This window comes from Podarcis raffonei, chromosome 8, assembly GCF_027172205.1.
Source record: "Podarcis raffonei isolate rPodRaf1 chromosome 8, rPodRaf1.pri, whole genome shotgun sequence".
Classification (NCBI taxonomy): Eukaryota; Metazoa; Chordata; class Lepidosauria; order Squamata; family Lacertidae; genus Podarcis; species Podarcis raffonei.
Window position 1 is genome coordinate 92,605,433 of NC_070609.1, and position 25,676 is coordinate 92,631,108.

At 47.6% G+C, this 25,676-nt stretch overlaps 1 protein-coding gene across 1 annotated transcript; it reads left to right on the plus strand.

The window, feature by feature from the left end:
* Positions 1-7,122: 7,122 nt before the first annotated feature.
* On the plus strand, positions 7,123-8,433 carry TCIM (transcriptional and immune response regulator). The gene has a single exon (XM_053401626.1). It carries the CDS (start codon positions 7,259-7,261, stop codon positions 7,544-7,546), a length of 288 nt encoding a protein of 95 aa, XP_053257601.1. The 5' UTR covers positions 7,123-7,258; the 3' UTR covers positions 7,547-8,433.
* The last annotated feature ends 17,243 nt before the right edge of the window (positions 8,434-25,676 follow it).

Consider the following 25,676-nt stretch of genomic DNA (forward strand, 5'->3'; position numbering starts at 1 on the left):
GCCAGATGGGTGGGGCATAAGTGGTAAATTATTATTATTATTATTATTATTATTATTATTATTACACAAGGCAGGGCTTTTTTCAGCTGGAACTCACAGACAGTAGATAATGTAGAAAAATAAAAGTATGCAATTTTATGTTGTAATTTTATGTTGTGAACTACCCTGAGATCTACGGGTATAGGGCAGTATGAAAGTTTAATAAATAAATAAGATACATCAGGAAAGTCATATCTCATGAGGTGGTGGAGGAATAGAGTTTTTTGTATCTGACACATAAGAAATGAAATCCCCCCAAATGGCATAGAAATGTCTTCTTATAAACACATAATTTGTGAGTTATTTTCTCTGCAATAGCCAGATCTACAGATTCTTATGCCAAAATAAGAGGGTTTTGTTATTTGCAGTGCTATGATTTATTTATGTAAACCACTTTGATGAAAAGCAGAATGTAAAAACATTAAATAATGATATAGGGAGACAAATCTGGGAAGAGTGGGGCACAATGTTTCTGGCAGCCAGTTTAGTTTCTGACATATCTAGGTGGGCCTGGAGAAAGTCTTTCTGAAACCCCGGTGAGGCTTTCTCATGGTCTGACTTGGCATAAGGAGGCTTCCTGTGTTCCATAAAGAAATAAAAAGATATAAACCTGGAGGGGTTGCACAGTGGCTAGTAAAAGAGCATCTTCTGATTGAGCAAACAACGTGATCCTCTTCATGAGGTAGAAAGACAAACAAAGAGGCCAAACCTGGGTGTTGGAGGAAGTCAAAATGCTTGGCGGCAGAGCCAGGGAATCCAACTGCCTTGCTTTCATTGTTAGCAGCTCTCTGCTAGCGTCATAATATGAATAGCAGGAAGCAGACACAGATGTCGGTCACAGTGGTCCACCGCCAGTCTGCATTACCCACCCCTCTGCCTGCCAGGCCCTCCGTGTGTCCTTCTAGTATCCTTGCAAAGGAGCCAGCCAGAGTGGCGTCTTGGTCTGTTAAATCATTTTGGGATGTTTCATTGAAATGTAGGGGAAGCATAGCAAACTCCTGATGTGCTGAGTCAGTGGAAATGCCCATGTTGCCACAAGTACTGTGAATTTCTTCTTGGAACAGCTTATTGCTGGAACTCTAAGTCAGGAGCTGGATCCCAAGCTTTTGGCTTGACAGAGAACAAATTTCTAGCCTTGCCCGGGGGTGAGGAACTTGTACCCCCTCAGATGTAGCTGTGATATAGCTCCAGGTTGGGCAGGTTGACATATAAGCTCTGGTCCCTTTGCCATATAAGGGTTTATTTTGTTTGAGGGCACTCTAGCCACCACCACTAGACAACCCAGGCAGGTTCTAGGGTGGTGGCAACTCCTTCCTTGTCCTAAATCATGCCCTGAATCTGGGCAGGGAGGGAGAGAGCAAGAGGCTGCTACCAGTGGTGCAGTGCAGTGATGGGTGGTTGGCTAGGATATGGGTGAGGATCATGGGCAGCAGCTGCTGAGGATAGTTGTGGGATCAGGAGGCAGTCCTGTAAGGTAAGGCAAACATTATCCCTGCCCCCTTTAGCCTTTCCCTCACTGATCCTGACATGGAGAAGAAAAAGAGGAGTTGGGGCATGTTTGCGTAAGTATTTTTCTCCTTGCAGACCCCCCAAGGACAGTCCCAGATTTACATAAGCTGTCCCGGTTTCTGATTTGATCCCAGAATGTCCCACTTTTCCTTAGGACATCCCTATTTTCATTGAGGAAATGGTAGGACATCCCTATTTTCTTCGATCATGGAGTTATGCAGTCCCCGAGCCAATGGGTTAAGTAACTATACTATCTTTAGAAGACATCTGAAGGCAGCCCTGTATAGGGAAGTTTATGAATGTTTAATGTTTTATTAAGTTTTTACTTATGTTGGAAGCCACCCAGAGTGGCCGGGGCAACCCAGTCAGATATGGGGGGAATAATAATAATAATCCCTATCAGAGAAATGTTGGAGGGTAAGGCGGGGGGGGGGGGGACACAGGGGCAGCTGCCCTGGGCACAAAATTGTTAGGGATGCAAAAATTCAACACCTGGTGCTGCCTCAATACAGCTGCATGCTTCTGTTGCTGGGCTCCATTGAAAATGGCTTCTGCATGTGAAACCAGGAAGTGATCTCTCCAGACAATGGAATAACCCTTCTTTTCTTATCTCCATGTCTGCGATCTCCTGGGTGACACGGATGCTGTTAGGTTGCTGAATGTGCATGCATACTCCATCCGCTTCCCTGTTAGGTAGTTGAATGTGCATGCATACTCCATCCGCTTCCCTCCCCCCCCCCATGTGAACCTGGGTACTGGCAACCCACACAGCACTGCTCCTTGCCGACATTGTTTCATTCACTCCCCAAGAGTGCTGCCTCTAAGTATAAAGCACAACCAGCTGGCTTTGGTATGTTATACTCAGCATACCTTCCTTTAAATAGATGAGGCTTTCTTCCTACTGAAAAAAATGGTAAAAATGCAATGTCCCCTATTTTTTCCATGTCTCTCTCCCTGCCCACCGGTCTGTTTGTCACCACTGGGCTGTTAGTTATTAATACACAGTAATAATAATAACCATAAAATAAAAATATAAAATACAAAATCAGCAAATACAGTCATAAAATCATCAAACACGCTGTCAGAGGCTCAGGAGCAGAAGAGCAGGGGAGAGAGCAAATAGAGAGCGGAGGAGAGGAATCAGAGGGGAGCGTAGGGGAATATGACAGTGGACCGAGAGATTCCATGAGCTTCTCCAGCGAATCAGAAGATTCCCAGAAGGGGGCGCCTATGGTAAGGGCGAGGCGAGTCCCAGGGGGGACGATCCATAAACAAGGAACCAGAGGGGAGTCCCAAAGGAGTAGCGGAGGAGTAGGGCCAGTTCCCCCACCAGAGCACAGTGGGGGGGAAGAGTCACGTGAGTCAGGACCAGCTTCTCCTCCATCGGGGAGTGGGGAAACGGAGGGAAGGCCAGGTCCAGCTAGCCTCCCCGAAAGGGGGAGCAGTGACACAAGTGTAACGGTCAGAAGGAAAGTGGGAGGCTGCGCGCGCGCGCCAAGTTCAAATGTGGAGGAGCGCGGGACAGCAGAAAACCCGGATTGGGAGCCAGGTCCTAAAGCCCGAAGGAGGGGGGGAGAAGAGTCGGCAGAATCAGCGTCAGAAGAATCTAGGAGGGCTGAGACTCCGACTAGCAGAAGGACCCAGAGAAAGAAGGAACAGAGGAAGAGGTGGAGGAAGGCTAGAATCTTAAGCTGGTGTCAGGGGGGAGGAGATTCAGATGGGACTTCTACGGTCTGATGCATAGACGTAGCGTTGCGCGCTGCGCGTCTGGAAATGAAACTGAACGCCAATAAAGACTTTTTAACTTGAGGAAGAAGCAGCGTTGGTCTTGTGTGAGCTGGGACCTTGGGCAGCGCTGACACACGCTATAACAAGAGTAAGTTATGACTCCTATAGACCAGAGTTCAATACAAGGACACTTACTTTGCTTATAAAGGTTTCCAAACTGATAGTACGTGTTTTACTGAGAGTTGTGAAACTGCACATGCTCTTAGAGTATTTGTTGTATGTTGTTGCATGTTTTTATCTTGCTTTTCCTCCCAGGAGCTCAAAGTTGTGAACATTATCCTCCCCATCCCCCTTTATAGATAGATAGATTCTTTATTGTCATTACACACGTGCAACATTGCACAAGTGCAACGAAATTGGATGCCATCCCTTAAAAACAACAAAAGCAAAACAACAACAACAACCAACAAACCACATTCCAGCCACACCCACACCCATCAATCTCCCAGGTCACACTATCGAGTTACAGCATTCAAAAGGGCCACAGCTCTCGGGTAAAAACTGTTTTTCAGTCTATTTGTCCTTGACTTGATGTTTCTATATCTCCTGCCAGAAGGCAGTAGTGCAAACAGACTGTATCCCGGGTGAGATGAATCCTGCAGGATGTTGTTTGCTTTCCTAAGACAACGGGAACCGTACAATTCTTCCAAAGATGGGAGAGGTTGACCAATAATCCTTTGTGCTGTGGTTATGACCTTCTGGAGCACCTTCCTCTCCCTAGCTGTACAACTGGAGAACCAAGCACAAATACAGTATGTAAGAATGCTCTCTATGGAGCCTCGGTAGAAGGACACCAGCAGTCTCTCACTCAGATTGTTCTTCTTTAAAAGTCTGAGGAAATAAATTCTCTGCTGGGCCTTCTTCACCAGAGCAGTGGTATTTGCGCTCCAAGTCATGCCCTGATCGATAGTTACTCCCAAAAACCTGAATTCCGCCACCCTCTCCACCCGTTCCCCATTGATATGCAAGGGCTGAATGTCCGCCTTTTTTTTCCTGTAATCCACCACTAATTCCTTGGTCTTAGCCGTATTAAGAGCCAGATTGTTCTCTCCACACCAAACACAGAGCCGCTCCACCTCGTCCCGATAGGCGGACTCATCCCCTCCTGAAATGAGCCCTACCACCGTAGTGTCATCAGCAAACTTGATGATTTTGTTGCTGGAATAGGTGGCTGTACAGTCATACGTATAGAGAGCATAGAGCAGGGGACTCAACACACAACCCTGTGGTGAGCCGGTGTTAAGGCTAAGGGCTGTGGACATATGTGACCCTACTCTAACCCTCTGAGAACGTTCTGACAAAAAATCCAAAACCCAGAGACAGGTGGAGTTGGAGAGTCCAATCGCCTCTAGCTTGGACACCAGTCTATGGGGGAGGATAGTGTTAAAAGCTGAGCTAAAGTCCACAAACAGCAGCCTCACATAACTCCCCGGCTGCTCCAGATGGGACAGAGCAGCATGGAGAGTGGTGGTGATAGCGTCCTCTGTGGATCTATTTGCCCTGTATGCAAACTGGTAGTTGTCAAAAGTTGATGGAAGACAGGAAATAATATGACGGCGCATCAGTTTCTCAAAACACTTCATGATGATTGGAGTCAGTGCAACTGGTCTGTAGTCGTTCAAACTACTGATTGTGGATTTTTTAGGCAGAGGGACAATAGTTGACGACTTCAGGCAGGGTGGGACAATAGACTGGTGTAAGGACTTGTTGAAGATCTTAGTAAAGACCCTCGCCAGCTGATCCGCACAGCCCTTCAACACCTTTCCAGTGATGCCATCAGGTCCAGCCGCCTTCCTCGGATTCACCATCCTCAATACCTTTCTCACCTCATGCTCCTCTACCGTGAATGAGGGGCCCCTATGGGCTGGTGGCTGTAATACCGGCGTCTCAGGTGGCTCCTTCTCGAAGCGAGCAAAGAAGAGGTTAAGCTCCTCCGCCAGCAAAGGGTCACCGTCGACAGCACCAAGGTTAGGTTTGTAGTTGGTAATGTGCTGAATCCCCTGCCACATCTGTCTTGTGTTGTTGCTCCTTAAATTGTCCTCAATCCTCAGCCTATAATCCCGTTTTGCCTGTCGAATACCCCTCTTCAAGTTTGCTCTTGCCACACTGTAAAGCTGCACCTCGCCTGACCTGAAAGCCCTGTTCCTTTCCCGCAACAGGCCCTGGACCTCTCTATTCATCCAGGGTTTCTGATTGGGATAAAACCGGATGGATTTGTTTACTGTGACAGTGTCTGTGCAGTGATTGATATAGCACAGAACTGCCGCCGTGTGCTCCTCCAGGTCTGAACGATCGAAAATATCCCAATTAGTTCTCTCAAAACAGTCCTGCAGCTGGTGAATAGCACCTTCAGGCCAGATTTTAACAGATTTTAATATTGTGGGAGCCCGTTTCCTGAGTGGGATATATGCTGGTACCAGGAACAAAGACATATGGTCTTATATCTTTGCAACAGCCCTGTGAGGTATATATGCACAATATATATGCACAAGCAGCAGTTATTCCCAGTGTACCAGGGAATCTTCTGGGCATGTCTGCTCATCCCAACAGGATTTAATGTATATAGAATCAAAATATGTCCCTGGATGCTGAAGTATCAACTAACCATGAACTCCTTACAGGCAGCAACTGTTTTGGGAGCATCTGATATGTGAGCGACTGCATTGCACTGAACCCGGAAATGACCCCAAAACATCACAAAAAGGGGTTGGACAGGAGCAGGATGGGGCGGCCTTACACTGGCCCTTTCAACATGAGCATAGCCAAGCAGCTGTCCCCCCCTAAATCAATAAAAATCAATACAAATCTGAGGTTCTGCTCCCCCTCAACAAAAATCCTGGCTATGCCCATGTTTGCCGACATGCACGGGAGTCAGGAACGTAATCCCCATGCAAATCGGTCGCTAACTGTATAAAATGACATGATGTGTGCATCCTTCATAATATGCACATTGGAACACAATTATCAGCTGGTTTTCACACTTCCTAAATGTTCATATTATGAGCAACATCAGGGGGAAGGCAGGGCACAAGTTCTCCCCCCACACTTGCCAGTCTTACGGTAAGTCATACCAATCTTTTTCTTTCAGAGAACATCTCACGCACCTAGAAATTTACCTTGACTCTTCTGTGCCTCCCCAATGCACAAAAATATTTTCTGGTGCCACCACTGGTTCTCATGCAGTTACTGGCACACACAAATAATCAAAGCATGCTTTTAAAAGCACATTTATAAATATATTATGAAATCTGTGTTTAACTATAAACCTTCATGCAGCTTGAACAGGACATGGGGGTGATGCAGATTAAAATGCATATGCCTAGTCTTCATTTGGCATGGTAATAACACATTTCATGTCATGGCCATAGCCAGGATTTATTTTAGGGGAGGTAGGCGTTTTTTTGGGGGGCAGAACCAAATTATCTTCAATGCAAATGGTCAGTTAGTTATTTTTGTTTATTTACTTGATGGGGCAGCTGCCCCCCTGGCTATGCCCATGTTTCATGTTAACATTTGGATAAAATAGATTTGTTTTTTAAATCACTTTCACAAGCCTACCTTGATTTAGTGCCTCTTAACTAAATACTCTGGAAAAAAATGACCAAACCCTTCAGACCAAATACTGTACCTATAGTTGATAAGCAATGCCTCATTGCAGAAGGAGCAGTCACAATACAAGAGACCCCGGCAATTTCACTGTTAATCTGGCCTCTGTGGTTACTGGGCGTTGAGCTCACAGTCTGATGTCATTGCTGTAACTTGAGCCTTCAGCGTTGCTTTCAAGTTTTGCTCAGAATTGCCTTTAAATAGCCCTGCCCAGACTGAGAGTTCTCTGCAGGAGCTCCAGGGAAAGACTCCAAGGCAAATCCCGTTGCTGCCTCTGACATCTGCGAAAGCAACGAGAAACCCTCAGGTGGGCAGCATGTCCAGCTCCTTGCGGGTGAGTCCTTCTGTCCACGGCTATCGATTTGACACGGCCTTGCGCAAGAAAGCGGTGGCCGACATCTTTGAAAGCCTGGATCAAGAGTCACTGCAGAAGCTCTTCAGGGACTCAGGGGACCAGAAAGCAGAGGAAAGGGCCAAGATCATCCTGGCCACCGACCAGGACCTGGATGAGAAAGCAAGGTCGCTCATGGCTTTGAAGCAGAGGACAAGAGAGAAACTCTTCCAGTTCCTGAAGTTTGGGAAACACACCATCAAAGTCCACTGAAGCTGCTTTAAAAGAGAAGACAGGATGAAAGGAGCAAAGTTATTCAGCCAGACTCCTCACTTTTGAACAAGAGCACCTCCAGCTGCTTTGAAACTGGTGTGGCAAGAGATGCTGGCAACATCAGTCAGGGGGATTCAGCCCCATTTTTGCACACTTCAAAGTTCACAGCAAAAGACTTCCTTGGTTGACTCAAACTTGCATGCTGGAGTGAGTAAGGGAATCGGCCTGTGAACAACTGAGAAATCCAGCCACATGTCACGGGGATGGAGCAGGCGGTGAAACAGTCACTGGTTCAGACTCAACTTTTCCTGGCTAATGAGAGACTAGATTATTTTCCTTCTTAGCTGTCTGTTTGGCAATCTGTCCTGACACTTCTTTATTGAATGTGCAAAGCCTTCCATAAGCCAGAAGAGCTCCCTGCTTTCTTCTGGAACAAAAGGGAATGGGGAATGATCAGTAACTGCCTGTTTGCTTTTGTTGAAAAGACACACCATCTTAGTGTTTAAAGTATGTGCTTTCTTTTGTTTACGTGCAGTTCACAGTACGTGCAGTTCACAGAGCAAACTTTGTTTCAGGATGCATGAAGCAACTCTGTTAGTCTTACAATGACTTTTACAAGCACAAGTGGGTTGTTCAACTAATTGCACGAAATATTTTTTTTTTTTTGTTTAAATGTAAAGTTTTGTCCTGAACTGATTGAACAGACTTAAATTCTCTTTGGAACATTGAGTTCTTTTTTTGCATCAGTGGCATTTTTTACTTTTTTTACTTTTTGTAAAGAATTTAACTGGCAACCAGCTATGGTGATATTTTATAATAATGCTGTAAGTAATGCTCCCATTGATTTATTGCACATTCAGAGCAAATAAATTATAAAGTTGGTATAAGTGCTCATGGCTTGAAATGCTTTACTGCAACCAAAAATAGGGATGGCATATCCATGGCACCTACATTCTCCGCCCCCTTTTTACTTACTCCCTCAACTGTTGTCCATGCTTGCTAGGGGTGATGAATGCTAAAGTCTCACAATATCTGGAGGGTCACAGGTTTCCCATCTAGGACCAGGGCTTAATCCTAGAATTTATTTACAGTGCTAGGGCTCAGCTCTGAAATACTGTGTAGAACAGAGCTAGGAGTGCCTCTGAGCATGTGCAAAGCACATTCTGTTTACTATTGAGAAGCATCAGGAACTTTAGTGCACCAGAGGTTAGGGGTAAAAGTTTCTAATTTGCAGACTCTTCCAGGTGACCATGCATTCAGGTAATTGGCCCCAGAGCCAATTTTATCAGTGGATCTTTTCAGCTTTTATTGTACAAAGTACCATAGTTAATGTAGTATCTACCTGCCACCCCAATCTCTAAGTGCTGAGGGTTTCCAGAGGTTCCAGCTACTTACCCAGGGCCTGGTTCCCTTAGAATGAGGCACAGGGGAGACCTCAGTGTCTCTGGGATATATGGTTTATTTGCACATATGTACAACTTGAGCCTACAATGGAGGGGCTTTAACCAGCATTAACTGGTGTGTTAAAGGTCTTGCTTCTCCCATAGCCACAGTCTAGGATTCAAACAGAAATCAAGCATGGTTCTCACTCTCTGGCTTCTGCCTGCAGCCTGTTTCCAGCTATCACACACAACTCTAGCTTTTTGTATTTCTCACTCCCAGCCAGGCGAGGAAGGGGGCACACCCATTTGCTCTCTGGCACAGAGCAACCTCCTTTGTTGTACAGTGGTACTTCGGGTTAAGAACTTAATTTGTTCTGGAGGTCCGTTCTTAACCTGAAACTGTTCGTAACCTGAAGCACCACTTTAGCTGATGGGGCCTCCTGCTGCTGCGGCACGATTTCTGTTCTCTCTTTTTTAAAAATATTTTTTATTCATTTAAAAACATATTGTCATACATTTTACAAATTTCCATCTCTTATACAATCTTTTGGACTTCCATCAGCTCCTCTTCCATCTTTATAGTTTCTCCTGCATTTCTTAAATTTATATTACCTTTTAAAATCATAACCAATATCAACCTTTTCATTCAATAAGGCAATAATTCAAATTATTCCCCTTACAAACTTCCTGCAAACCTACAAATGTAATCAGACACGATTTCTGTTCTCATCCTGAAGCAAAGTTCTTAACCTATTTCTGGGTTAGCAGAGTTTGTAACCTTAAGCGTCTGTAACCTGAAGCATCTGTAACGAGATACCACTGTACTAAGGACCATACACCATACCAGGGTCAGCAAACTTTTTCTGCAGGGGGCCGGGCTATATTTTGAAAAAACAACCCCCCACCGACTCTCCCCTCCCTTCTCCACAGCACCGGATGAGCCCCAGTGGCTGCTTACTTGTGCTTTGCGAGCAGCAGGGGCTGGCGGTAGTGGCGGTGGAGGAACGATGAGTGACGCAAAAGGGCTGGCTCTGGAGAGGGGCTGCTGTGCTTTAAATGGCGCTCAGCCAACCTCGGCTCCTGTGCCTTGCGAGTGGCAGGGGCTGGCGGCGGCAGAGGGACGATGAGTGGTGCGAAAGGGCTGGCTCCAGAGAGGGGCTGCTTAAAATGGCGCTCAGCCAACCACGGCTCAACAAAGCCCAGCCCCCTTCCTCCTCTAGGCAGGGCGGGAAGAAGCCAGGAGGAGGGAGGGAGGAGGCGCTGCCGTGGTGTGTGTGTGTGTGTCATAGCCCGAATGATCAGAATCTCCAAGCCGATCCACACGGTGAATCCTGGACCATCCGCGGGCTGGATCCAGAAGGCAATTGGGCTGGATCCGGCCCTCGGGCCTTAGTTTGCCGACCCATGCACTATACACCATACCTAGGTAGTACTTAGGTGGCTACTACGACCCTTATCTCACAAACAAACCTGCCTGGCTAGCTCCTCGATTAGATTTTAACCCTTACTTGATCCAGGACCCCCACTCAATGCACAACAATGCTTTTATTAGGACCAACCTGTATATGTGAGCTTTTGGGTTACAAAGGACTATTATTGAGGAAGTTACCCTCAAAACTTAATCTAATTCATAGAATAATAGAGCTGGAAGGGACCACAAGGATCATCTAGTCCAACCCCCTGTAATGCAGTAATCTTTTGCCCCATGTGGGGCTCAAACCCATGATCCTGAGATTAAGATTCTTGTGTTCTACCAACTGAGCTATCTCTCATTCTTTTTTCTTTTGGGGACCGTTTAACAGTGTACATAACTAGTTTTTTGCCACTAATCATACCTGAAACAGAGAGAGATTTTTCACACTTTATGTGGCAGCAAACCCAGCTTTGGAAGTTAAATGTATGCTTGACTGGGAGTCCATATCCTCCAACATTTCCAAACATAATAGGGACATGCTTGTGACATCCCTCTTCTCATGCCAAGGATCACCCCACCCCCACCCATTGCTATCTTTTCTGCTGTATATTGAGTCCACGTATGCTGTAAGAGCCTTTCTCCCACTGATTTAAAAGATAAGTGCATGGGTGTTCTTCAGGTTAAACATATGCTAAGGGGAGATGATTTCCTACAGTACTGTATATTATCAGTAGAAGTGAATGAGATTCTCTCTCTTCCCCCCCCCAAAAAAAATTTTTTTATTGGTTTTTACAATATTATATACAAACAAACACACAAGACAAACAAAAATAACAAACATAAATCATAGCCTTATTGAAAATTACAGTTATTAACTTTGTTAAATGACTTCCTCGCTTCCCCTTGGTTGAATTTCATTGCATGTCCTTGTAACGGTTTTCCAAATCCCAATTTTTTGAAATTTAACTTAAACATTAACATCCTTAAATCTTCTTCTTATAGAGTTAAACATATGAATTTATCACTTAACATAAATAAAATCCTAAGCCCATTAAGTATCTGCAAGCTATTTCCGGTTAGTTTAACTTAACAAATTTAACTAAATAATCATTAAATTTATTCCATTCAAGCTCAATAGCATCCTCCTCACTTGTGGTTCCCAGCAACTGATATCCAGAGGCATATTGCCTCTGACAGTAGAGGTAAATTGGAAAAGTTTAGAATTTTTCTCTGAGCCAAAGGAGGGTCTTTGAAAAATTGTGCTCATCTCAGCAGTTTCATTCATCCCCCTCATGGAACATAGTTTCAAAGGGGTGAGATGGGCAAAATTGGGTAGGGTGAAAGCAGAAATCTACCCCCTCTCCACTGATGACCCATAGAATTGTCCTTCTGCTCCTACTCCCTAATTATACATCTGCAGGCTCTTTACTGTTGTTTCACCTATGGGGAAGGTTAGAAATGGACTGCAGAGGGTGAATCAGGAGGACCGACAGGAGTTATTCCCACTCTCCAAATCTGCCACTGCAGAGAGAAGGGCATTCTCCTGAGAGTTTTGGGGCTTGCTAAAGCTCACCTTTTGTTTTCAGATTAGCTCTATTGAGCTGCAGGTGGCCATTTCTGAGCATATTTCAGCAACTGCATTGGGTGTAATTATTGTAATTATTATTTATTAAATTTATATACTGCCCTACTCCTGGAGGTCTCAGGACAGTTCACAGACAGTAATGGCAGACTGTAAAATGCATAGTGCCTTGGTATTCATTTACACATACATCTAGATCCATTTATGTTGATAGACAATATACATCTACTCCCCCAATTCTGAAATTTAACTGGGGCTGGGGGAGAAAGAAAGCTTAGCAAATGAAAGCTCTAGCAACTGAAATTCAGAATTATGGACTTCCGGGTTAGTGCCATCGGCTAATGGCAGATTCCCTTCGAGCTCCGGAGGGAATGGGCTCCACAGGATCCGGGTCTTGCCGCTGCGGCGACGCGGGGACCCTCAGAAATCACAGGCGCTGAAGCCTGTGAACTTGGTGACTCGGCGGGCACCATTTGCGCCCCCCGACCCGCGAAGGAGCCTTTTTAAAGGCTTCGGAACGGGGGACGGGGTGAGCAGCGCGGTGCTGAGAGTCGACTGCTTCTCCTGCGGAGTGAAGCCGCATGCCATGGTCGGAGAGCGCTGACTTCTTCTTGTGAACAATTGGACTCTAAAAGCAACAACCCGTGAGTAATACGGAAATTGGATTTGTAAAGAAAATTTTTTTTTTTTTGAATTAGGCACGATTGGGGAAGGCGCAAACAGGAAGTCCGTCTCCCCGTCTTATAAATAATCTAAAGCAAGGACTAACTAACTAAGGTCGAGAGAATTTCTTCTTCTTTATTGGGTAAAAGACATTAATTTCACGATTTGGCAGTATAAGTAATTTCACTGGAGGATAAGAGCTAATTTTGAGAGCTGAAGTGCCACCCCCCCGGACCCGGGAGTGATCCGCGAGAGAGCCTGTTGAGGAGATATAGAAGAGTTTGACAGCTGTCAAATTAGCTGTCAAGAAGGAAAAAGAGAACTTTGTTTCTGCTATCTCTGCTGGATATATTTGCTACAATTTGGTTATATTTTGTTGAAAACAAGGAAGAACTGATACAAACTAACTTGATTTTTGGATTTGAACTGGAAGGAAGATAAAGTAACCAAAATCCCTCTAGAGGGGATTTTGGGACATTACAAGAATGGCTGAAGGAGGAAAAATTCAAGCTAAATTGGACAGAGTGTTTCTTCTCTTGGGAAAGTTACAAGGCCAAATTGATGTTTTGGCTACCAATGTTGCAACTCTGGACTTAACAGTAAACAAATCCATTGAATTTGATAAGGACTCGACTCATGAAGTCCATGCAGCTGGACAAGAAGAGAAACTTGAAAGATTTGAGAGTGTGGAGAAAGAGATATATGTTGTTTCTGAGGAAAAGGAAGGAGGAGATGTAATGTTGCAGATGACAAAGGAGAGCCAGAGGCCTGACATGATGGCTACAAAGGAAAATAAGTACTGGATGATGAAAAACTGTTTTGAATTGAAGATTGAAGAATGGAGAGATCTCCTTATGTGGAGATCTGAAGACCTATGGATTACAAATTTGATTAAAGTGAAAGTTGGAGCTTTTGGGACATTTGGACTTAAAAGGAGTAAGAAACAAGATTCAGGCTCCACTTTTAAGTATGGAGGTCTGGCTGGAAGAAATATGGACCCTATCGGGACAGAGCTTCTCCGAGATCTGGTGTTTAATATTAAGGACTACCAAAAAAACCGGCAGAGAGGAATTGAGAGAGAATTAAGAGCCTCGGACGTGAGGTCTCCAGGCTGATAGTAGACTAAGACTGATGGACATTTGTTGGGGATTGAAACCGGGAAAGGGTGGGGTTTGGGAATCCAAAGGGTGCAGAATTATAATCTGTTTTTTTTATTTTGTTTTGTTATTAGTATGAAAATTGGGGAATTTGTGGAAGGGAATTTGGGTCGACTTTAGAAAAAAGTTTTAAGAATGAGTACTGATGTTTAAATACTGATGTTTATAAGTTAAAATTGTTTTTTTTTAAAAAAATGAATTAAATATAAAAAGGTCAAAAATTGGGGACAAGAACTTGTTGAATTAACAATTTGAATTGGAATATAAGAAGGGGAGGTGTGGGGAAGTCAGGGAAATATGTTATTGAAAATAAGGATTGTAAACTTTATGTGTTTTTAACTTTTTTCTTTTTTTCTTTTTGATTTTTTAAAGTATAAAGGTGGAAAAACTCAATAAATATCTTTTTTTTAAAAATGAAATTCAGAATTATGATCAGGATCCCCACAAAAGCAAAAATTAGGCAAGTGATTTATCAGGGACCAGAAAGTAGGTACAGTGTGGGAGTCATACCCAATCCTGGCTTCCAGGTGAGTGTACACTGATTCATGTGCTTGGTTGTACTCAAACTTCACATTCTTAGGTATACATAGACAATTATTAGGTGTAGACCTAAAACCCCCAACATAACATACCAATTGACCCTAAGCTGTAGCCTACACCTTTTAGTGCAAATTCACACATTTTGTAGGCAAAGCATATTTTCTATAAAATTTATTCTCTAATATTTGTGAAAATCTTTAAAAAAACCTAACCTATGCATACAAGTTACCTTAGTAGATGCATTTTAGAACACGTTACTTGTCTGGAGAACTGCATTGCAAAATTCTAAGAAATGTGAATTTTTAAGGATGGTTGTTTTTCGGTTCACATATCGTTCCAGAAAGTGCAAATCAGTTAGATTTGCTTTTAAATGTGAACTGAATCAAATTTCCTTTCTATCCCTAAGCAGCACCAGTGGCAGCTGGTGCAACAACCTTCAGTCGCTTCCTATTTAAAGTAAGGTGGATGCCAAAGCCTTTTTTTTTACAAAAAAATGGGGGTTGCTTCCCCTCCTGAATGATGCTGGACCCTCTGAGTGGAGTGGGAACCCTAAGTATTGCCCCATAATATAGCCCCCCGCATAATATAGGGGGTAACAAGGTTGGTCTGCAATAGAGGGGTATAATAAGTGCTGAGGGGAAATGACTTTTTAAAAAACCCACAACCAATTCTAACAATTGCAGGTGGCATGTGCCATCATAAAATATGCATTTAATTTTGTGTGTCAGAAGGGTGGGGGGAGAGAATCTTTAAAAAATAATTAATTGGCAGGATTAATAGAGGACAGTTGATCAGGGATCACACACACACCAGAGCTTCTGGGATGTTACATACTGAGTTGAATAGGATCCAAACTGCAGCAGTCTGATTGGTCCTAGAACAATAGGATCCAAAAGGCAGCAGTCTGATTGGTCCTAGAACAATAGGATTCAGAATGCAGCAGTCTGATTGGTCCTAGAACAATGCAGCAGTATGATTGGTTGGCAGGAACTACCCAATCATGCTCCAGATAGAAGTGAATCCACAACCTGATTGGCTTACAGTAGAATTCCGGAATTAGCCAATCAAGTGCAGCCCATTGTGTAAATAATGTATATAAAGCAGATACTTTGAGGGGACTTTCATTCCTCCTCACCACTATGAGCTGAATAAAGAGCATGAAATCACTTTGCGACTCTGAGTATATTTCACTGGCGACGAGGATGGGATCCCGCTGAGCTGACTGCCACACACAGCACCGCAGCACCGCCACCTGCCGCACCGCTGCCTCGCACCGTGTATCCAGGCTTCAGCTCCGGGACACAAGGAACTCAGAATGGCAACTGACAGCAGCTTCTCGCCGTTCAACCCAGCATCTGGAGACTGGGAAGCGTACGTGTCAGAGGCTCAGGAGCAGAAGCACAGGGGAGAGAGCAAATAGAGAGCGAAGGAGAGGAATCCGAGGGGAGCGTAGGGGAGTATGACAGTGACCCGAGAGATTCCATGAGCTTCTCCAGCGAATCAGAAGATTCCCAGAAGGGGGCGCCTATGGTAAGGGCAAGGGGGGTCCCAGGGGGGACGCACCAGAAGCAAGGGGGCAGCGGGGACTCCCAAGGGAGCAGCAGAGGATCAGGACCAGCTCCCCCACCAGAGCGCAGTGGGGGGAAAGAGTCACATGAGTCAGGACCAGCCTCTCCTCCAGCGGGGAGAGAAGATGAGTCAGGGCTGACCACGCCCCCATCGGAAAGTGGGGAAACGGAGGGGAGGTCAGGTCCAGCTAGCCTCCCCGAAGGAGGGAGCAGTGACACAAGTGTAACGGTCAGAAGGAAAGTGGGAGGCTGCGCGCGCGCGCCAAGTTCAAATGTGCAGGAGCGCGGGACAGCAGAAAACCCGGATTGGGAGCCAGGTCCTAAAGCCCGAAGGAGGGAGGGGGAAGAGTCAGGGGACTCAGCGTCAGAAGAGCCTAGGAAGGGTGAGACCCCGACGGGCAGGCGGACCCAGAGAAGGAAGGAACAGAGGAACAGGTGGAGTAAGGCTAGAGTCTTAAACTGGTGTCAGGGGGGAGGAGATTCAGACGGAGCTTCGGCGGTCTAAGGTTAGAGACGTAGCGTTGCACGCTGCGCGTGTGGAAGTGAAACTGACCTTCAATAAAGACTTTTATACTAAAGAACGAAGCAGCGTTGGTCTTCTGTGAGCTGGGACCTCGGGCAGCGCTGATAGTACGCCTCCCGTTTCACCTTCCTCCCAGAAGCCAAAGGGGTCACCGATGAAGAAGACGCCAAGAAGAGGGCAATATTCTTCAGCGTCTGCAGAGAGGAGACGTTTGAAATCGCCCGGGCTCTCCTTCCGCCTGAAGACGTCGCTACTGTTCCATACAAAACAATAATGGAACAGCTGAAGGGGCACTTTTCGCCACAGCCCTCAGTGGTGGCTCATCGAAATGCCTTCTACGCAAAGCAGCAAGCCCCTGGGGAAACCATAACTGGGTTTGTGACCTCTCTCCGCCAAGCCGCCCGGTTCTGCAATTTCTCAGAGCTGGAGAACATGCTTCGTGACCGCCTCGTCGGTGGCCTGAAGGATGAGAAGCTGCAACGACGCCTCTACGCTAAGAAGGACCTAACGTTCCAGGTCGCTCTGGAGGAGGCCCTGGCAACGGAAGCTGCCGAGAGGTCGATGCAAGAGGCACGGCCGAGCCAGCTGTCCCAACCGAGGGTCCACCACAAAGACCTCACCAACGACTCAGGATCTGACAGGGAGGAGGTGCACCGAGTACAGCAGCGCACTCAAGCAGCCCACACACCACAGCTGCCTCGACGAGAAGGAGGGAACTGCGCAAGCTGTGGAGAAAGTCACGAGAGGAGGACCTGCCGTTTCCGCAACGCAGAGTGCAGGCAGTGCAGAAAATCGGGACACATCGCCCGGGTGTGTCGGGCTCGGCCCACCTGACGCCAGGCATCAGATGACCAATCCAAGAGCCCCAGGTCCCGGGGCCCAATGCACCAAGGCAACTCGACAGAGCTCACGGACTTCCAGGTATACCAGTTGCCCCACCCCAACGTAGAGAAAATTTATGTTGACGTACAGATAGAGGGGGCCCCATGCCGCATGGAGCTTGACACGGGTTCAACTCTATCCATAATCTCGGCAAGGACCTTAAGGAAACTGTCCTACTGGGGGTCCCAAACTCAGGCCAGCCCCATTCACCCTCCGGGACTTCCAGAAACGTAAGGTCCCCACAATGGGGGTGGGGACCTTCAGGGTGCAATACCGAGGGCGGACGCGGCAACTGGAATTGCTGGTTGTCAAGGGCCCCTACATTAGCTTACTGGGATTGGCATGGTTTGGACCACTAGGGCTAGCCGTCACCGGGGTGAACCACACTAGCTTACAAGTGGACGTGGACGCCATATGCAAGGAATTTCCGGGGGTTTTCGATGGGAAATTGGGACAGTATACGGCCCCCCCCATTGCTCTACAGCTTGACCCCGCAGTACGACCGGTCAGGCTCAAGGCCTGAAACCCCGTATAGATGAGGAATTGGACCGGCTCGTGGAGCAAGGAGTGCTGGAGCCGGTGCCTAATGCCCCCTGGGAAACCCCAATCGTCACACCCGTCAAGCCTAATGGTTCGGTCCGCATCTGCGCAGACTACAAATGTACCATAAACAAGGCCCTCACGGCCCATGCATACCCAGTGCCAGTGGTCAGCCATGTTCTTGCCACCCTGGCTGGGTCGAAAATTTTTGGCAAGCTGGACTTGTCCCAAGCATATCAACAGCTGCCAGTAGATGAGGCCACAGCAGAGGCACAGACGATTGTGACGCACAGAGGAACATTCAGGGTAAAGCGGCTGCAATTCGGTGTCAGCGTGGCACCAGGCATATTCCAGAATCTAATGGACTCTCTACTTAAAGGGATTCCTGGCGTCACCCCCTTCTTCGATGATGTGTTGATTGCCGGGCCCACACCAGAGGAGTTTGAGGACCGCTTCCGCACCGTTCTGCACCGTTTCCAGACGGCGGGTCTCAAGGTGAAGCGGGAAAAATGTCTACTAGGAGTGCCTCAGGTGGACTTTCTGGGATTTATGGTGGACGCAGAAGGGGTCCACCCGACTGGGGACAAGGTACGGGCCATTTGTGATGCCCCAGCGCCCAAGAACAAGACTGAACTTCAGGCCTTCTTGGGACTATTGAACTTTTACCATTCCTTCCTTCCCCACAAGGCGGCGGTAGCGGAGCCCCTACACAGACTCCTGGACAAGCGGGCCCCTTGGGTGTGGGGCCAGCGCCAGGAGGCCGCATTCCAGGCAGTCAAGGACTTGCTTGTCTCAAACTCGGTCTTGGCACACTTCGACGAGAGGCTGCCAGTGGTGCTAGCATACGACGCCTCGCCCTATGGAATTGGCGCTGTCCTGGGACACCAACTCCGGGATGGAAGAGAGGTACCAGTGGCATACTTTCCCCAGACACTCAACGCAACCGAGCGGAACTACTCGCAAATCGACAAGGAGGGTCTGGCAATCATGAAGGGAGTAAAAAAATTCCATGATTTCTTGTACGGGCGGCCCTTCACCGTGGTGACTGACCACAAGCCATTGCTTGGCTTGTTTGCCCCCGAAAAGCAGACCCCCCAAGTGCTGTCTCCTTGCGTCCGCAGGTGGTCAATTTTCCTTGCCAGCTACCAGTATGCACTGATTCACCGTCCGGGGAAGGCGATGGGCCATGCGGACGCCCTCAGCAGGCTACCACTACCGGAAACAGGCCCCGACCCAGCACCTGCACAAGAGGTTATGAGCCTGGAGCTGCTTCCCGACCGCCCCATTCAGGCACAAGAAGTTGCACACCATTCCAAGAAAGATAGGGTCATCTCCCGGGTCCTGGACTGGGTGTGGAGGGGATGGCCCAGCAGCAGCCCTGGGCCAGAATTCGTCGGCTACACAACCCACAAACATGAACTGTCGGCCCACAAGGGGTGCCTGTTATGGGGAAGCAGGGTCATTGTTCCCCAGCCCCTCCGCAAAAGGGTCCTCACAGCCCTACACGAGACACACCCAGGGGTAGTAAGAATGAAGGCCCTTGCCAGGAGTTATGTGTGGTGGCCGGGAATCGACGGAGAGATAGAGGCCTGGGTCAAACACTGCCAGGCCTGCCAAGAATCCCACCCAGATCCCCCAAGGGCCCCAGTCCAGTCCTGGGAGTCCGCCCGAGCACCATGGTCACGCCAGCATGTGGACTTCGCTGGCCCCTTTCAGGGGAAAACATTCTTCATAGTGGTGGACTCCTGCACCAAATGGCTGGAAGTCGCACTGGTACCGTCCACTTCTACGTCCGCAGCCATCCGGGTACTACGCAGGCTGTTTGCAACCCACGGGCTCCCTGACACTCTCGTCTCAGACAACGGGACTGCATTTACATCAGGAGAATTCCAAACCTTCACAGCGCAGAACGCCATCCGCCACATCCGTTCGGCGCCATTCCACCCTGCCACCAATGGCCAAGCAGAACGCATGGAGCGGACCACCAAGGACACCCTTCGCCGCATGACGCAAGGGGATTGGGAGTACCGCCTTGCCACATTCCTTCTAGCACAGCACAGCACCCCCAGCTCAACGACTGGCCAGAGCCCCGCTGAACTACTAATGGGTCGGCGCCTTGCAATCAGATTGGACCGCCTTCACCCCGATAGAGCTCAGGATGAGGTAGTGGTGGGGGAAGGCAAGAACCCCTGGACCTTCGAGGCTCAGGACCCAGTGTACGCAAAGAATTTTGGGGCAGGCCCAGCATGGGTACCCGCCACAGTCACCAGGGTCACTGGCCCCGTGTCGTATGAGGTGCTAACGGATGGGGGGCAATGCTGGCGCTGCCACTGCGACCAGATATGGCGACGATTCCCGGGAGAAAACCAGGAGGAGGAAAGGGCAGAGGAGTCCCAAGGGAACAGAGGGGCAGTGAGGCCCATAGAGCACGAGGGGCCAGCAGGAGAGGCAGAATCAGTAAATACAGAGAGGACCTGTGAGGCCGAAAGGACACCGGAACCAGAACCACGACTGAGCGAGCCGGTTGCGCCAGACCAAACAGCCCCATCACAGCCAGCATCCTTGGAACACGAGCCAGAACCTGAACCCCGGACCAGGGAACACCCCAGGCCGCAACGCACACGTAGGCCGCCAGCGTACCTCGAGGACTATGAATGCGACCTCCCGGGCAGGACTGGAACTTAGAGGGGAGGGATGTTATGTACTGAGTTGAATAGGATCCAAACTGCAGCAGTCTGATTGGTCCTAGAACAATAGGATCCAAAAGGCAGCAGTCTGATTGGTCCTAGAACAATAGGATTCAGAATGCAGCAGTCTGATTGGTCCTAGAACAATGCAGCAGTATGATTGGTTGGCAGGAACTACCCAATCATGCTTCAGATAGAAGTGAATCCACAACCTGATTGGCTTACAGTAGAATTCTGGAATTAGCCAATCATGTGCAGCCCATTGTGTAAATAATGTATATAAAGCAGATACTTTGAGGGGACTTTCATTCCTCCTCACCACTATGAGCTGAATAAAGAGCATGAAATCACTTTGCGACTCTGAGTATTTTTCATGGGACAAAACACTAATATTAATAACACTAATATTAAAAAGGTAGTGCATCAAAACAAATGCATTTCATGTGTTTCATCTTGCAAACAAAACCAAATCAGCAGACTCCTTACGGAAGCTCCGCACTGCTCTGCCTCCCTGCTTCAGCTGGCCATGCTGTTTCTCTTTGAAAAGGCTGCTGCTTTACTATTGGCTAGCCCAGAGCGTCAATCAGCCAGCTTTGGAGGAGAGGGTGGGCTCAACAAATTAAATGCTAAGCATCTAACAAATTTGCTCGTGCATGAGACAAGCAAGTTTGGGTGAGTGCCAAACAATTTTTTTTATTTGTATGACTTAAAAAAACAGGGCAAATTCAGGGCCAAACAGGACAGGGGACTCTTACCCCCCAAACAGGACTGTCCCATTTTTCTAAGGGACGGGTGGCAACCCTACAGGAGAAATGACAATAGTGGCAGCAAGTGAGATCATGCCAGAAGCTGCTGCTGCTTCCCTGGTGGCAGGAGTGGGTGCCCTGCAGTGGCTTCTCCGTCTGCTTCATCCCCAGAGCTCCCAGAGCTGCTGTGCTGAGCAGGCCTTGGCCTACAAGCAAGGCCAAGAGCTTCAAAGCTCTTTTCCTGACAGGTAAACCCAAGTGGACCCAGCATGAAAAGGGCTTTTGAATTATTTGCCTTGCTTGGGACTTTATTTGTGCCATTTTAGCCAGCCAGCCTTCAACCACACGTGGTTGAAATGTGCATAAGATGAGAGTGTTCTTCACTTGTTATGGACTTCTAACTGTCAGCAGGGTCAGTGGTCAGGAGTGATGGGAGTTGTAGTCCACAGTATATGGAGGCAACATGTTGGGTACCTAAGCACTTAATTTGCATGGTTAAGGTGAAAATATGTACCATCTCTACCATAAACCTAATGGTGAATGTGCTGCACACAGACCCAAGATTCTGCATGAATCGGTTCTTTGAATTAATAAGCTCATACATGTTGGAGATCTTGTGCCGGACATTAGAAAATAAGGACATAAAAGAGCCCTGCTGGATCAAGGCAAACCCCCATCTACTCTACCATCCTGTTCTCAAGAGTGCCAACCAGATGCCTCTAAGAAGACCACAAGGAGGACTGGAGGGCAATAGCACTCCCCTTTCCTGTGATTCCCAGCAGCTGACATTCAGAAGCTTCCTGCCTCTGGTAGTAAAGGTAGAATGTGACAAAGATACCTTCCCCCCATGTGTATGCACAAACCAGCTGAAGGAGAAGGTTTCACATGTAGAGACCAATCATTTGTACATTTTCATTTCATTCTAATTACAGTGGTACCTTGGGTTACATACGCTTCAGGTTACATATGCTTCAGGTTACAGACTCCACTAACCCAGAAATATTACCTCGGGTTAAGAACTTTGCTTGAGGATGAGAACAGAAATCATGCTCCGGCGGCACGGCAGCAGCAGGAGGTCCCATTAGCTAAAGTGGTGCTTCAGGTTAAGAACAGTTTCAGGTTAAGAATGGACCTCCAGAACGAATTAAGTACTTACCCCGAAGTACCACTGTATTTGCAGAATAAACTGTTTCTTGGTTTCTCTTCTCATTGTAGTGTCCCATCAACAGTTAAACAACTTAAAACTTTTAAAAAGGTAATTACTTGACAAGATTTATATGCCACTTAATCAATAAAAACCTAAACATTATAAAATATTCTTTAAAATTCCAATAAAAACAAACAAATAGGAGTGAAATGTATCAAAATGTAAATAGAACCAGCAGTTATTTCATTTAATATTGAAACTAAAACAGCAACCACAAACAAAACCACACTGTGGAATAAGATGAAGATAAGAAACTGTTGTATCAAACCATACAAGTGGTCTATCTATCTCAGTATCATCTACACTGATTGGCAGAGGCTGCCCAGAAATTTCTCAGCTCTACATGTAGATGTTGTGGCTTAAATCCCGAGACCTTCTGCATATAAAATGTTTGCTCTGCCACTGCACCATGGCTCTCCCTAAAAGAATGTAGAGCTTTACAAAAGCCCTATTTTACTCCAAGAAACCAGATGTTTAGAATTTAATACTGCCAGTGGTTTAATGGCAAGTTACGTGTATTGTGCTGATTTCTTCCTGAGTGCTTGCAAGGCCAGACTCTGTGTCTGTGAGGGTGTACATCAAGCAGGGCAGAAAGTCTTCAGAAACAATGCAGGGTCTTTTGTCAGGGTGCGTCATGTAATAAAAAGAGGAAAAGACCTGTCCAGGATACTTCCTGCTTGCAGTTGCTGCACGCTTCCATTAATTATTTTCCACTGGACATCTCCTTGCATCTGGGTGTGGGCTGCCTGCACATGGCCAGCTAATTTTATCCATGCTTCCTCAATAAGGTGATGGTGCGTTGACAGTACATCATAAATAACTTTGCACGATAAACTGAAACAGCATGCAACATTAGACATTTGGAACTGGAGAGAAAATGAGACAGTGGCGGTAGTGGCGCCCACCGTGTGGAACACCCTCCCTTCAGATGTGAAGGAAATAAGTAGCTATCCTATTTTTAAAAGACATCTGAAGGCAGCCCTGTTCAGGGAAGTTTCCCTTGGCCTGTAAAGTGAGATGAGCACCGCAACCCAGAGTCGTTCGCAACTGGACTTAACTGTCAGGGGTCCTTTACCTTTACCTAGGGAGATTTGGCACAAAGAGTTGATACACAGGGCCCGTGTCTAACTTCAAGACAGACTGAATGTTAATGATGCTTGTAGCCATTCTGCTATGTCAGTTTCTGGTTCCAGCAGGATCGAAGCTCATAAACAAGCCACAAGTATTTGCTTCCTGACTCAGAAGCTAATCCTGGGAAAGAGCAATGGACCCTCGGGCTATGCTTATACTTGGCTCTTGGCCCAACTCCCCAGCTCCACACATTTCACAGAGGAAACAAAACAGCTGAGATAAATGAGGGATTGCTGTTTCATTTTAAGTGTGGCTTCTGGATCCCAGAATGTCCCATTTAAGACTGGCAGACTGGTGCCACAGTGCCTTCTGGGATCACTTTGGTGATTGTCAAAGCAGATGGAGCAGAAAGCCTTGCGCTTCACAGAGGAGGAGGCAGCGGCTTTGCCAAGGCAGTCTTGCAGTGGTGGCAGTGGCAGGGCGCTGAATGTAAGGTGGCAGGCAGTGGGTGACAGGCTTGGGTGTGTGGGGGAAGGGGTGGGTGTGGCAGGCCAAGTCGACCTGGGTGGGTTGAGGTTGGGTGGCTTCCAACAAAACACTAAAATACAATAACCTATTAAACATTAAAAGCTTGCCTAAACAGGGCTGCTTTAGATGTCTTCTAAAAGTTTGGTAGTCATTTTTCTCTTTGACATCTGGTGGGAGGGCGTTCCACAGGGCGGGTGCCACTACCGAGAAGGCCCTCTGCCTGGTTCCCTGTAACTTGGCTTCTCACAGCGAGGGAACCGCCAGAAGGCCCTCAGCGCTGGACTTCAGTGTCTGGGCAGAACGATGGAAGTGGAGACTCCTCAGCATGAAGACACCTTGGTCCTGGGGTCATTGGGAGACGGCGGCCTTCAACACGGTCAAGGCTCTCCTTTCATTGGACAGTGTGCTGGTACAGTACAGTGAAGCCTGGCCACTGGTCCTTACCTGCGACGCCTCACCTTTTGGCATCGGCGCTGTCCTCAGTCACCGTTTTCCAGACGGAAGAGAAGCACCATTCACCTACTTTTCCAGGACGCTATCTCCGACCGAATAGAGTTACAGCCAGCTCGACAAGGAGGCACTGGCACTTGTGGCTGGAGTGAAGAGGTTCCATGAATACCTCTACGGCAGGACTTTCGACCTCATCACCGACCACAAGCCTCTCCTGGGCCTCCTTGCTGGTGATCGACCAACTGCATCGGTCCTCTCGCTGCGCATGCTGCGATGGACTGTTTACCTGGCTGCCTACCACTACCAGCTCATCCATCGCCCAGGAAAATCGATGGGCCATGCTGACGCCCTCAGCCGTTGCCCTCTTCCAGTGTTTGTGGAAGACCCGGCTCCTGCTTCATAGTTCCTCCTGATTGAGGATCTTCTGGCAGCACCTGTATCGGCTGCCACTGTGGCCTCCGCATCTGCTTATGGGCCGCCGCCTCAGGTCCCCGCTCGACCGGCTGCACCCAGACTTAGCTGTGGCTGAACCCCCGGGCTGTGCCAACGCGCCACGGTCATTTGTTCCAGGCAACCAGGTCTTCGCCTAGAACTTTGTGGGGGACATTCCTTGGGTGCCAGCCACAGTAGTGGGAGTCACTGGACCTTGCTCATACCAGGTGGCACTCGAAAACGGACATTTATGGCACCGGCACATAGACCAGCTTAGGCGCAGGGTTGGGGACTTGGACACTACTATGGTACCCCCAACTGTGCTCGTGGCTCTGGAACAGACACTTACAGATAGCGAGGCTCCACCTATACCTCTCTTGCAAACTGCGGGCGTGGAGCCAAACCAAGCTGCTTTAGAGGGTCTGCCAGACTTCCCACAGACTCAGACCACTGCTGTGCCTGACATTCCACCAACTCCACTTGCGGAGGTTCCACCCACAGCAGTGGATCCAGGGGACTTGGTTTCAATGCCACCTAGGGTCGCACCACAGCCTCAGCAAGAATCAGGCGGCCCCCCGGACCCCGGCGGTCTGGCAGAGTTTCCAAGTGCCCAACTTATTTAAAGGACTATGTTGTTGGACATGTAACACTGTCGGTCTAATGGAAGTAAGTGAAATGGAAACGATATGCTTTTGTGCCTAATTGAACCATTACATGTAGTGCTGTATATAAGGAAACCATTACGATTGCAACTAATG

Bases quoted from the DNA above. Each gene is read 5' to 3' on its own strand.
- TCIM (XM_053401626.1), top strand. From the start codon at position 7,259: ATGTCCAGCTCCTTGCGGGTGAGTCCTTCTGTCCACGGCTATCGATTT.